Here is a 12314-nt window from a genome sequence, read left to right as displayed (position 1 = left end):
TCTAGTTGTTTGTTTCCAAACCTAGGCAGGAAGGCTACGGTGTCTTGAACTGCTTCAGCGCCAGTAATTCTTGCTGGCTGACAGAGGTTGATTTTAATTTGTATTTAAAGGACATCACCGAACCTAGAAGAAACTTTTTTAAAAAAATGTACTGGGAAGCAAGTCAGAAATTAGTAAGGCAGTGGTTTGAATTTCCCATTTAAAATAAGAGTGTTTAACAGCATATTATTTTGAAAGTGAATTTTTATTACTTTAGATAACTTGAATAGTTAATGACGCCTGTCACAAAAATGCTAATCTGTACCCTTTCCCAGGGCTCTTTTTAGACAAGGATGGAAACCCTCGCCAGAGGCATATTCTTACTGTGCTGAAATTAACAAATCAAACTTTCCAAAGAAGAAAAGGATTTTGGAGAAACTTTCTTTTCTTAATTTCACTGGCCACGTGATTCTTACAGGACATAGGAAAGGCTGCACGCTTGCCCCCATGTTTTAGATGTGAATTTGCAGAAATGACACTTGAGATCTGCCCCACACTCTGCAGGGGGCTCAGCTTTACAGGGCTATTTGGGCCACCACCCATCCAGCCCTGGGGAGGTGATGTGGAAATCTGAGCTCGTGGCAGGTGCATGATAAGGGGACCATGCATCCTTTTCTTGGCCACCTGCCTGTACTCCTGTTTTTCCTTGAGGGTTTGCCTAGGTTTGCCATGGCCGTTCCCATTGCCTCAGGGTCTGTGAATATGTCACAGTCATCAGATGGTAGCCTTGAAATATGTGCAGGTTATTGTATGGCAATTAAACCCCAAAAGGCTTTTCTTTAAAAGTCCCGTGTGTTAGGAAGCATTATTACTCCCATTTTACAGATGAGAAAATATAGTTCTAGGTAGCACATTGAACTTGCCCAAGGTCCTCAGTGATGAGCTCCTTCAGGGTCAGGTCTGTGTCTCATCCATCTTTGCCTCTTCTTTACACCCCCCATCCCCTAGGTGCATCACATATTCCTGTATATTATACATATTTGGTGCTCATTAATTATTTTTTTGGGTGGATGAATGCAGCATAAATATACTTTTTGTTTGTAAACTTGGGGTGAGAGAGCAACTGAGGGAAAACAGCTAAGATCCCGGAAATACTTTAGAGACTTGCGTCCCTGCATCCCCAGGAGGAAGCCATCAGACACCACTTTTGGGGTCCCACTCTCATGAGGCTCTGCTGAGTCTTGGAAGGACACCGGACCACTGTTGGAGTGGTGCAGATGCCTCAGCCTGAATGTGACTGGCCGGAGGCCCAGGTGTGATCCACAGTTACCATGGAAACCCATCCGTGGGCAGGTGGCTGTCACCTGGTTCTGCAAGCTGGGAAAAAACTGGGGTCTAATAGCATCCTTTTGAGAATAAGGCTTCTTTTTCCCATTCTAGCAGGGAAATGAACCTATGTCTTCCAGAGTATCTGTGTTCCTCACCACAGTTCTGTGCATTGTGGCCTCTGGCCCTGAGGTTTATGAGCTTTCCTGTGAACCAAACATAGGTACCCATATGTTATATTTTTGCAGACCCTACATTCCATTTGGCTCTCTTCTTTGTTCTCCAAAGCTTGTTGAAGGCACCACCTCTCCAAAAAGCGCTAGTAGGTCTGCCCCCCACCTTGCCCTAGACCAAATTTTCTTCCCCAGCCAACAAGCCATCTGTTTCTTTGGGGTACTTCTGTCTTCCCGCCATCAGAGTTTTTCCTGAAGGTTAAGTTGTAGAGAAGAAATCAGAGCTTTTCAAACTGGGACTTGCAATTCTTCCAAGGGACACATGGCCAGACACAGGAAGGCAGTGCCACCAGGGGAGAAACAGGGTCATCATCCTCTGCCAGCCTCCTATTCATTTAAATATTCTTTCTTATGTCAATCATTTCAAAACCTCTGAATACAAACAGGATTAAAAATAGGTTACATTGGGCAGTCCGGGTGGCTCAGCGGTTTAGTGCTGCTTTCAGCCCAGGGCGTGATCCTGGAGACCCAGGATCTAGTCCCACATCAGGCTCCCTGCATGGAGCCTGCTTCTCCCTCTGCCTGTGTCTCTGCCTCTGTGTGTGTGTGTGTGTGTGTCTTTCATGAATAAATAAATAAAATCTTTTAAAAAATGGTTACATGGCAGAAAACAAAATTCCACAACCTTTTTCAATATTTATCTATTGTGAAATATATATAACATGACATTTACCATCTTAAGCACTCGTGTGTACAGTAGTACAGTGGTGTGAAGGACAGTGATGCTGTTGGGCAACCATCCCCACCCCATCTCCAGATCTTTTATCTTTCCAAGCTGGAGCTCTGTCCCCATGAAGCACTCACCCTCCAGGTCTGTGGCCCCCATCCCCTCAGTACCCACCATGGCTTTCCGTCTGTGTGAATTCAGCTGCGCCAAGTACCTCATATAAGTAGAATGCCACAATGTCTGTCCTTTTGGGACTGGCTTATTTCCCTTTTAGCAGAGTGTTCTCAAGATTCATCCATCTGGTAGCAGGTGTCATAACCTCCTCCTGTTTTAAGGCTGTGTAATATTCCGCTATCTGGGCAGACCACATTGTGTTTATTCATTCGTCTATCAATGGTTATTTGGGTTGCTCTTACCTTTGGTTTTGTGAGTGAGATTCCACACACATCTAAAGATTGAACGAAAAGCTTTCCCAAGATGTATGCTTGAGCAGGCTTGTGGTTTCTGGAGCTCTCTGTGAAGGGAGGATGTACTCATTTACAAGGACCTGCCTTCAAGGGCTCAGGTAGGGGGTGGCACCTGAGAAGCTTTAGACCCCATTGTTCACATGACAGCATTTCTTTCTTTTTTTTTTAATAAATTAATTTTTATTGGTGTTCAATTTACCAATATACAGAATAACACCCAGTGCTCATCCCGTCAAGTGTCCACCTCAGTGCCCGTCACCCATTCACCCCCACCCCCTACCCACCTCCCCTTCCACCACCCCTAGTTCGTTTCCCAGAGTTAGGAGTCTTTATGTTCTGTCTCCCTTCCTGATATTTCCCACACATTTCTTCTCCCTTCCTTTATATTCCCTTTCACTATTATTTATATTCCCCAAATGAATGAGAACATACACTGTTTGTCCTTCTCTGATTGACTTACTTCACTCAACATAATACCCTCCAGTTCCATCCACGTTGAAGCAAATGGTGGGTATTTGTCGTTTCTAATGGCTGAGTAATATTCCATTGTATACATAGACCACATCTTCTTTATCCATTCATCTTTCGATGGACACCGAGGCTCCTTCCACAGTTTGGCTATTGTGGACATTGCTGCTAGAAACATCGGGGTGCAGGTGTCCCAGCGTTTCATTGCATCTGAATCTTTGGGGTAAATCCCCAACAGTGCAATTGCTGGGTCGTAGGGCAGGTCTATTTTTAACTCTTTGAGGAACCTCCACACAGTTTTCCAGAGTGGCTGCACCAGTTCACATTCCCACCAACAGTGCAAGAGGGTTCCCTTTTCTCCGCATCCTCTCCAACATTTGTGGTTTCCTGCCTTGTTAATTATCCCCATTCTCACTGGTGTGAGGTGGTATCTCATTGTGGTTTTGATTTGTATTTCCCTGATGGCAAGTGATGCAGAGCATTTTCTCATGTGCATGTTGGCCATGTCCATGTCTTCCTCTGTGAGATTTCTCTTCGTCTTTTGCCCATTTCATGATTGGATTGTTTGTTTCTTTGGTGTTGAGTTTAATAAGTTCTTTATAGATCTTGGAAACTAACCCTTTATCCGATACGTCATTTGCAAATATCTTCTCCCATTCTGTAGGTTGTCTTTTAGTTTTGTTGACTGTATCCTTTGCTGTGCAAAAGCTTCTTACCTTGATGAAGTCCCAATAGTTCATTTTTGCTTTTGTTTCTTTTGCCTTTGTGGATGTATCTTGCAAGAAGTTACTGTGGCCAAGTTCAAAAAGGGTGTTGCCTGTGTTCTCCTCTAGAATTTTGATGGAATCTTGTCTCACATTTAGATCTCTCATCCATTTTGAGTTTATATTTGTGTATGGTGAAGGAGAGTGGTCTAGTTTCATTCTTCTGCATGTGGATGTCCAATTTTTTTTTTAAAGATTCTATTTATTTATGATGGATGTAGAGAGAGAGAGAGGCAGAGACACAGGCAGAGGGAGAGGCAGGCTCCATGGTGGGAGCCCGACTTGGGACTCAATCCTGGGACTCCAGGATCGCGCCCTGGGCCAAAGGCAGGCGCTAAACCGCTGAGCCACCCGGGGATCCCCACATGACAGCATTTCTGGAGAAAGTATAAGAGGTAGTGGTTGTAGAGCAGATGCACAGATGACAAAATGAACAGCTTGGGCATGTGACTGAGTGAAGTGGATGGATTCCCTCCTGTGGAATATTCAGAGCTCCTTGGGTGCCTGGGCCTTCCCTCCCCTGGAAGGGCTCATGTCCTTGCGGGGTCCACAGTGTGGCAAAGGCCAGCACAGAAGAAGAGCATTGAACAAAGGACAGAGGAGTAAGTGACAAACAAATGCCCCTTAGAGACACTTCAAAGACAGTAGTGAGGACCAGGGACCCGAAGGACAAACAGGAGACCTTCAGGAAGACAAGGGTGCCAGGGAATGCCAGTCACAGGGGGACCCTGACAGTAGGCTCAGGAGCATGCCCAGAGTGGCCAGGAGGGGTGGAGGGGGAAGGAAGTTGGTGGCAGAGGATCAGATGGGACCTTCCAGGCACACTTCAGCTGGGATCACCGTGGGAAGGGCTCAGAGCCCGTGTTAGAAACTTTGAACTTTCATCCTCCCGATGGGATACCTTGAAGGATTCCCCGCCCCCCCCCCAGGTAGGAACACAGTCCCCTGTACCTTCGAGAGTGGTCAGTGTGGAGTGAACGGCCAGAGTCCAGAAGCCCCAGAGGGTCTTAATAAGCAGAGCTGCCCTGTGATCCTAAATTGCACCCCGTAGGTTCCAGGGCTGCTTCTCTGCGAGTATTTGAGACCTTCCCAATACTCCCAGTTTGAGTGAATGACCGAGCACTGCCAAGCAGGGTGCTGCTGGGACATCCTCTCTGCCCCCCGTTGCTGTCCTCCCCAGTGACCCCAACCGTGCTCCACTCACCTTCCTGGCTTCTGGCCTGCCCCCGCTCCCCAGGCCCGTGGAGAGCTCCTCCGGGAACGTGTACAGCGGCTTGAGGAGCAGGAGGCCCGCTTCGCAGAGTCGCTGGTCTCCCTGCAGTTCCAGAAGGCAGCCAGGATGGCCAAGACCCTGTGGGCATACACCGCCCTCCTGAGCACTCAGGACCTGCTCCTGGAGGAGCTGCGCGAGTCTGAGACCCTGACAAAGTTGGCCTGTGAGCAGATCCTGGGGTCCCACAGCCTGGTGAGTGCGGGGCTCGCCAAGGAAGGGGGTTGGAGCCTGTGCCACATCCACAGGCTCATGGGTTCATCTCCGTGCCCTCCCCTGGCTCCCTCTCTGTCCAGTAGGTGGTTGCCTACCCTGTCTACACTGCAGGGTTGCAGAGAGAACTAAGTGAGGTGACCTAAAGGCCTCAAGCCTACTGGATTGCATTGCCCCCTCGGGGAGCAAACGTTTTGAATCTTAACATTTTTAACATTTCTGAAACGGGGATGCACTTTGTATCACCATCAAGAGCAGGGTTGTGGTATCATTACTTCTAGAGCTGTGGAAACAGCATAGCTTTCAGTTAACGGGCCTTAGACGTGATGAAATCCTGGATTGTTGTTTATTTTTATAATTACATTTATTACCATTATGCCTATGTGCTGCCTTTTTGTCAAGGTGTGGGAGGTATATTCATAAAATGGAAGTAATGGAATTAACCGTTTTGTGGACTGATTTTAGGTCCTTTATGAGAAGATTTTAGAACTTCATATGTTATTATAATACCGCTAGAGAGGAAAAGGAACCCTGCTCACTGGGTGCCAGGTATGTGCAGGCAAGCACGAACAGGCTGTGAATGGACACACTCTGGTGTAAGCATTAATCATTCTTAATCACACATCTCAAAATGCCCCTTTAAGCACGACTGATTATAAGTTACAATCTTATGCTGCTCCACCTTTATGCCCTCTATCACACATTATATTACTTAACTATTGAGCTGTGTTGTGAAGTGGGCACTGCTATTATGTTCAGTTCTCAGGGAGAAATTGAGATTTGGGCAGGTGGCAGGTCTCCATGTAGCTGATAAATGCCAGGAGTGGAACGCAGTCTGTTTTTGACTTCAACCCACCAGGTCACGTTCATGGACTTCCTCATTGATCTTGCCAGTGGGGATTCCCATCATTCCTTTTTTAAAGTCGTAAATAACATTAGATTCTGAAGAGTCCTGAGCTGTTTCTCCCATAAACATCATGCAGCCTGCATTATGTCAGATGTTTTTCAGGATAGAAAGAAGTGGAAATGTTGGTATTCCAGCACAAAACATTCAGATGGTGGATAAGTAAAAATAAACATACATCCTAATGCTTTGTTAGTGCACAAAAGAATGTGGAAAATTACCAGAGGCCAAGGATATCCCAGGGAAGGCCAATCCAGAGGCTCCAATCCCAGGGCAAGAACTGAGATCTGCAACCCAGGGATTTGGGGTTCATTTGGGGGGATAGGATATGAGGCTGGGGTGTCCTGAGGAGGTAAAACCCCCAGTGAGGGGGTGGGAGGAGAAAGCCACCTGCTGTCAAAGGAGTCACCCTTCATGGGAAGACCTGTCCATTCCCCAGGGCTGGGGGTGGGGGGAGGGGAAAAGGGAGGGGACTCTCCCCTGTGAATTTGTTTGAAGGAATCCAAAAGTACTTCAGCTCTCCAGTCAGGAAATCTCCCAAAGCAATAAATTAAATTACAATGGTTCTGGGATGGCTGACTACTCTAGTGCTTGGCCAGAGCAAAAACAAATCCTCTTCAGAGGGAAATATTCTCCATCTGGGCATCTCCAGATTTTCACAGATTAATTCCAGCCAAATATAAGTTCTCAGTTAAAATTAGAAGTCCCCAAACACATAAGCAAGACAAAATGATATACATATACAATGTGGGAGAAACCAAAAAATAAATAAATAAAGACCCAACAGATTGAAATCTCTAAAGATGTTAGATGCTCAGATGATCAGCATAGAATATAAAATAATGATTTATGAAATTATTTTAAAAATTAAAGGTAATACCGAAATGACTTTAGAGTTTTCATTCACGAGCACAGCAGAGTGATTCTAAACTTGCATGTATGTGATAAAAGACTCAAAATAACGAAAAGCAATTGACAAAACAGCAGGGAGAAGTTGGTAAATCTGTCACTGTAGTGGGAGATTGCAGCACACTCCTTTTCTGTGGTTGATCAGATAAGACATGTGAAGATACCAATGAGTTGATTAACCAGTCAGTCAACCTGTATTTAATGTATGTCCACAGAATCTTACAGCCAGCAATTAACAAATACATATTATTCTTGTGCACACATTGGAACAGTTACAATTAAGTTATACAATATTATTTGACCACCTTTTTGAAAAAGAAAATTAAGTTTAAATCCATTTAAGAAAAGATTATTACTCACAGTCCATGCTTGGAAAGTTTTAAAACTTACTTCTGAATAATTCATTGGTCGAAGAAATGATAATGGAAATTTTTTTTAATGTAGAACAGAAAAATAATATAAATACAATATATTAAAATTTGTGGAATTTTGCCAAAGTAGTTTTTTAGCTCTAAGGGAAATTAATGCCCTAAACTTATATTTAAAAAGAAAGGCTTATGATTAAGATCATATGAAAAACTAGAGGGGAATGATGAGAAATAAATCTGGAAAGAAGGAAGGAAGATCACATAAGTAAAATAAGAAAAAAACCTACCCAAAACCAACCAAACTATGACAGAAAGGATCAGTAATGTGAAAATTTGAATTTTCTGAAAAAAAGGCTAATAAAATACACAAAGCTCTGATACGAGTGACCATTTGAAAAGGAGATATGGGGCTAATAAATAATAAAAAGCATCATTAACTATACATGCAATAGAGTTTTAGAAAACAAAACTCTGTGAACAATTTCGTGTAGATGAATTTGAAAACTGAAAGGAAATAGAAAATTTCCTAGAAAATTTGTCAAAATGGACTCAAGTAGAAAGTCTTATTACCATAAAAGAAATTGATTCAGTAGTCAGGAAATCTGACACAAAAAGGCACCAACCCTGATAGTTTTATAGGTGAGCTCCAACAAATTTTTCCAATCTCATATACAAATTATTCCTGATGTTAGAAAAATAGGGAATATTCCTCATTTTATGAAGCTTAGACAACCCTGACATGAAAACCAGACAGGAGTAGTATAAGAACAATTCTAGTTCATCCTTACTTGTGAGCATAGACATACAACTTGTAAACAAAATGCCACTAACATAATCCAGCCATCCATAAAATAATTAGCACAGCATGGCCAGGTTGAGTTTTTCCCAGAAATATAAGGTTGGTTGAACTTTAAAATATCCATTTACAAAGTTTGCCAGGTTAATGGCTTAAAGGAGAAAAGAAAAAACTTATATGATCATTTCAGTATAACAGAACAAGTATTTTGTCAAATTCAACACCCACCTAAGATAAAAATTTCGTAGCAAATTCATGTCAGGAGGAAACCAACACTGGGTATTTACCCAAAATCCGCAGCAAGAATGAGAGAGATGATGGGTGCAGGGGTATGTGTGGCCCCGAATTACAGGTGAAGGATGTGAGGCCTACAGAGGAGGGACAAGTCAAGGTCGTGTATTGATTAGGGGCAGAGTAGACATTAGGAGCCTGTGGCCTTCAGCTCACATTTCACCTGCTGCCCCCCGAGTGCCCTGGGCAACCGCTCAGCTCAGCCCTGAGACACCTTGAGACTGCCCTGACTTCTGTAGTCATTGGGTAGTATGACGCTTACATTTTCAGTTTCATCTCACAGCCTTTTTGCGTAACATCAAAGTTTCCATCTTCTCGAATGTGTTTGGAAGAGTTATGTGTCCTGAAAGGGAAGCAACTGCTCATAAGTCACATGATGTATTATCCAGCTGGTGGAAAGGCAGTGGATGTGAAGATGCCAGTGTTTTCTTGATTTGCATTTGAAGGGAAGACAAACCTGTTGTTTTGCTCCAGATACTAGACTTTCATTCCACAATTTGATCATTCCGTGAAAACCGCTTTCCCATTGTGAATGGGCTCTTAAGCTGTTAAACATTCAGAGGAATTAAAAAACCATGAAATGAAATGCTTTGGAAGGAAGGACTTGGAAGAGAACTATATCAAGTGCACCACCTTGGATGAAAGATTCCAACACATCTTGTGAGATGGGAACATAGGCAAGGCACAGTTGAATCACGGGGCCATGCAGCATGATGGGCAAATCTACAGAAGTTGGACTTCCCCCTAACAGATCCTGGGACCCCAGACCAACCATACCCACTATATCTGCACCATAGTTCAATTGCTCTGGATCCACTGTTCCAAGCCTGAACCCGGTGTCTTCCTTTGTTCTTCCTCTGGCTTACTGCCCACTTGCTGCTAATCGCCCAGTCTGTTGATTCTGCGAGAACTTTTTTCCTCATTCCTGACTTTGGTGCCCAGCTTCACTGCTGGGACAAATCTAGACATGAAAAAGAAAAATAACACTAACAGTAATTTGCTCATGTGAATCGGGCTCTCCATAAGTCCAGAGCATCATGGGAAGTGTTTGAACCTTCTGTCAAGCCCATGATGCTTCTATACCCATTCTACAGATGCAGGAATGAGGCTCAGGAAGGTTACAGCGTTGCCCCAAGCTCCCGCAGCTGGAAAGCAGGGCTTGCACCTTCTCCCGCAAAGCCTGGCTCCTGTCCTCACATGTGTTTCCGCCTGCATCCCTCCGCCTACTCTGGTCCCCTCTACACTGTGGCCTGAGAAGTCTCTGAAAAACAGAAATGATCATTGACAACCTCAGCCTGCCTCTACTCTAGATTTCAAATCTCCGCCTTCACTACTGTCGGAGGGACCCCGCATTTCAACCTGGACCTTTGCTGCTCCGCACACTTGAGCATCCATTCCATTCAGGCTCTCAATTCATTCCTCTGAATTACTCCCATTCCTCTGAATGGGCGTGGCTTCTGTTTGACCCCTTTGCAAGCTCATATCCATAGTCTGAGTCAAGCCAAATGTTGCCTCCTCTGTGAAGCCCTCTATGATTCCCTCGGGCAGAGTTGGTCTCTTTCAGCTTCATGTTTACATCCTGTCCCTCCCAAATCTCTGCGACAGCAGATGGTGGCTGTTACTGTCACTGTAACTACACAGCTGTCATCCACACTAGACTGTGAGTTCCCAGAGTCCAGGGGCCATATCTCATTCACCCCTGACCCCTTCTGCCCAATAAAAGGCCTGGAGCTGTCAATCTGTCTTTCATCTCATTGTCTATCTGTCTAACCATTCATTCAACTGATACCTACAGAGTGCTTGCCAGAGACAACAGAGCCGAGGCATGGGGCCCAGAGCCCGAGAAACCTGAAATCCCTCCTCACTCATGGCACTTGAGCTGTTCTGTGACTTCAGGAGATTGACCAATACTCTCTACGCCTTAACCACCTTATCTATATTATTGCATAATAACACATTTGGGTTTTTTAAAAGATTTTATTTATTTATTCATGAGAGACACAGAGAGAGAGGCAGAGACACAGGCAGAGGAAGAAGCAGGCTCCCTGCGGGGAGCCTAATGTGAGACTCAATCCCAGGACTCCAGGATCATGCCCTGGGCCGAAGGCAGATGCTTAATTGCTAAGCCACCCAGGCGTCCCATAATAACACATTTCTCCTTTGTGCTGGATCGAGTCTGACAGTACATGCAGCTGACATTATTATTACTAGGAATAATCGAGATGCTGCTGCTGGCCATGACTGTTCTTTCTTCTGCGAGTCAGGCCCTGTGTTCCCTGCTGGGCAGAAGGGTAAACAGGCCAGCTGCAGTCCCTGGCTCTCCACCCTCAGCAGTTAAACTCTAGGGAGGAGAACAGGTATTAAGGAAGATAGTTCCAGAACCAGGCCTTGGATTCCATTTGTGCACAGTGGCAGGTGGTTGTACAGGGTGCGGAAGGAGTCTGAGGAACAGGCTGGCCTCTGGAAGGATGTGCCACCAGCAGCTACAGCCTGCAGGACACATTCCCACTTCACTTTCTGTTCCCAGTCACGGCTCACCAGGTCTTGGAAAACAAGTGTGACACTCTCTGTGCTCTCCTCCTGCTTTGGAGACACTGGCAGCTGTGGGTTCTGGCCTTGGTTCCCCACACCGTGGCTGGGGCTGGCCAGCGCGAGTGTGGGATCAGTGAGAGCCTGGTCCACGAGCAGGCTCCAGGCATGCTGACAGCACATGCTGTCAGAAACTCATTAGCGCTGTTAGAAGCTCTGTGTTTGGTTATGTTTACATTTGGGATGCTGCAAGGAGATGGATGGCCGTAATTGGAAACTTCAGTGTGTTAGATGGCTCCGCTCAGAACGGCAGGCTCTTTTGCACTTATTTTCGGAGGATGATGGACCACCGTCCTCTGTGGAGCCCATCTGAAGCCCCTGGACTGAGTCCCAGCTTCACCCTCCACCCCCACTTAGAGTCCTGGCCTGTGTCTACATTCTCCGAGGCTTGGGACCTTCCAGCCCCCGTCTCTCCTTAAACCTGAGCAGGCTGTGGACAGAATCCTGTAGCCAGATTATCTGACTCTGGTGGCCTAAGAATGCAGCTTTCTTCTCCTTGGCCAACAAGAGGCAGTGTAGTGTGACCTGGCCTGGCCTCAAGCTCTGGCTCTGCCACTTAAGAGCTGCATGAGACAGAAAATTACTTTAACTCTTTCGCCTTAATCTCCTCATCTGTAGTGGGGGAAATAAGAGTATGTATTCCATAGGGTAGTTTCAAGGACTCCATGAGATTAATAAATGTGAACACTTAGAAGGGCACCCAGCGTGCTGTGAGTCCCATCTGTGTCCACCCTGGTTGTTGTGCTCTGGCACAGGCTTCCCACCAGGTGGATAAATGTGTGCTGGTGTCCTATACATCAGCGATGACAGGTGCCAGCTGCCAGGCATGGTGCTGAGCGCTGCAGACAGTGAGCTGGAGATCCAGCCCTGCCCCCCGGAGCTCACACTAACAGAAAGGTACGGCGACTTCAGGCAGCTACAGAGATGGGGTAGTCTCAGCCTGCTTGGGCTTCCGTAACAAACACCAGAGCCTGGGGGGCTGAAACAACAGACGTTTCTCTCAGAGGTCTGGAGGCTGGAAATCCAAGATCAAGGCACCAGCCTTGATCATTCATTGCTGAGAGCTTCCT

The 12314-nt window shown here is 45.6% G+C and overlaps 1 protein-coding gene across 4 annotated transcripts in view; it reads left to right on the top strand.

Annotated features, from left to right (window-relative positions):
* The window catches only part of EVC2 (EvC ciliary complex subunit 2), a 128066-nt gene that overhangs the window by 106228 nt on the left and 9524 nt on the right, over nucleotides 1–12314 (top strand). For all 4 annotated transcript variants that reach the window (XR_005987446.1, XM_041753326.1, XM_041753323.1 and 1 more), the window contains one exon: nucleotides 5142–5369. Coding sequence is in view for 3 of the 4 variants with exons in the window: in XM_041753326.1 (XP_041609260.1) it covers nucleotides 5142–5369 (228 nt within the window). In the remaining variant the exon portion in view is untranslated. The remainder of the gene's footprint in view (nucleotides 1–5141; nucleotides 5370–12314) is intronic.

The sequence above is a fragment of the Vulpes lagopus genome, chromosome 4 (assembly GCF_018345385.1).
Source record: "Vulpes lagopus strain Blue_001 chromosome 4, ASM1834538v1, whole genome shotgun sequence".
NCBI lineage: Eukaryota > Metazoa > Chordata > Mammalia > Carnivora > Canidae > Vulpes > Vulpes lagopus.
This window is presented reverse-complemented; position numbering and strand designations above follow the sequence as displayed.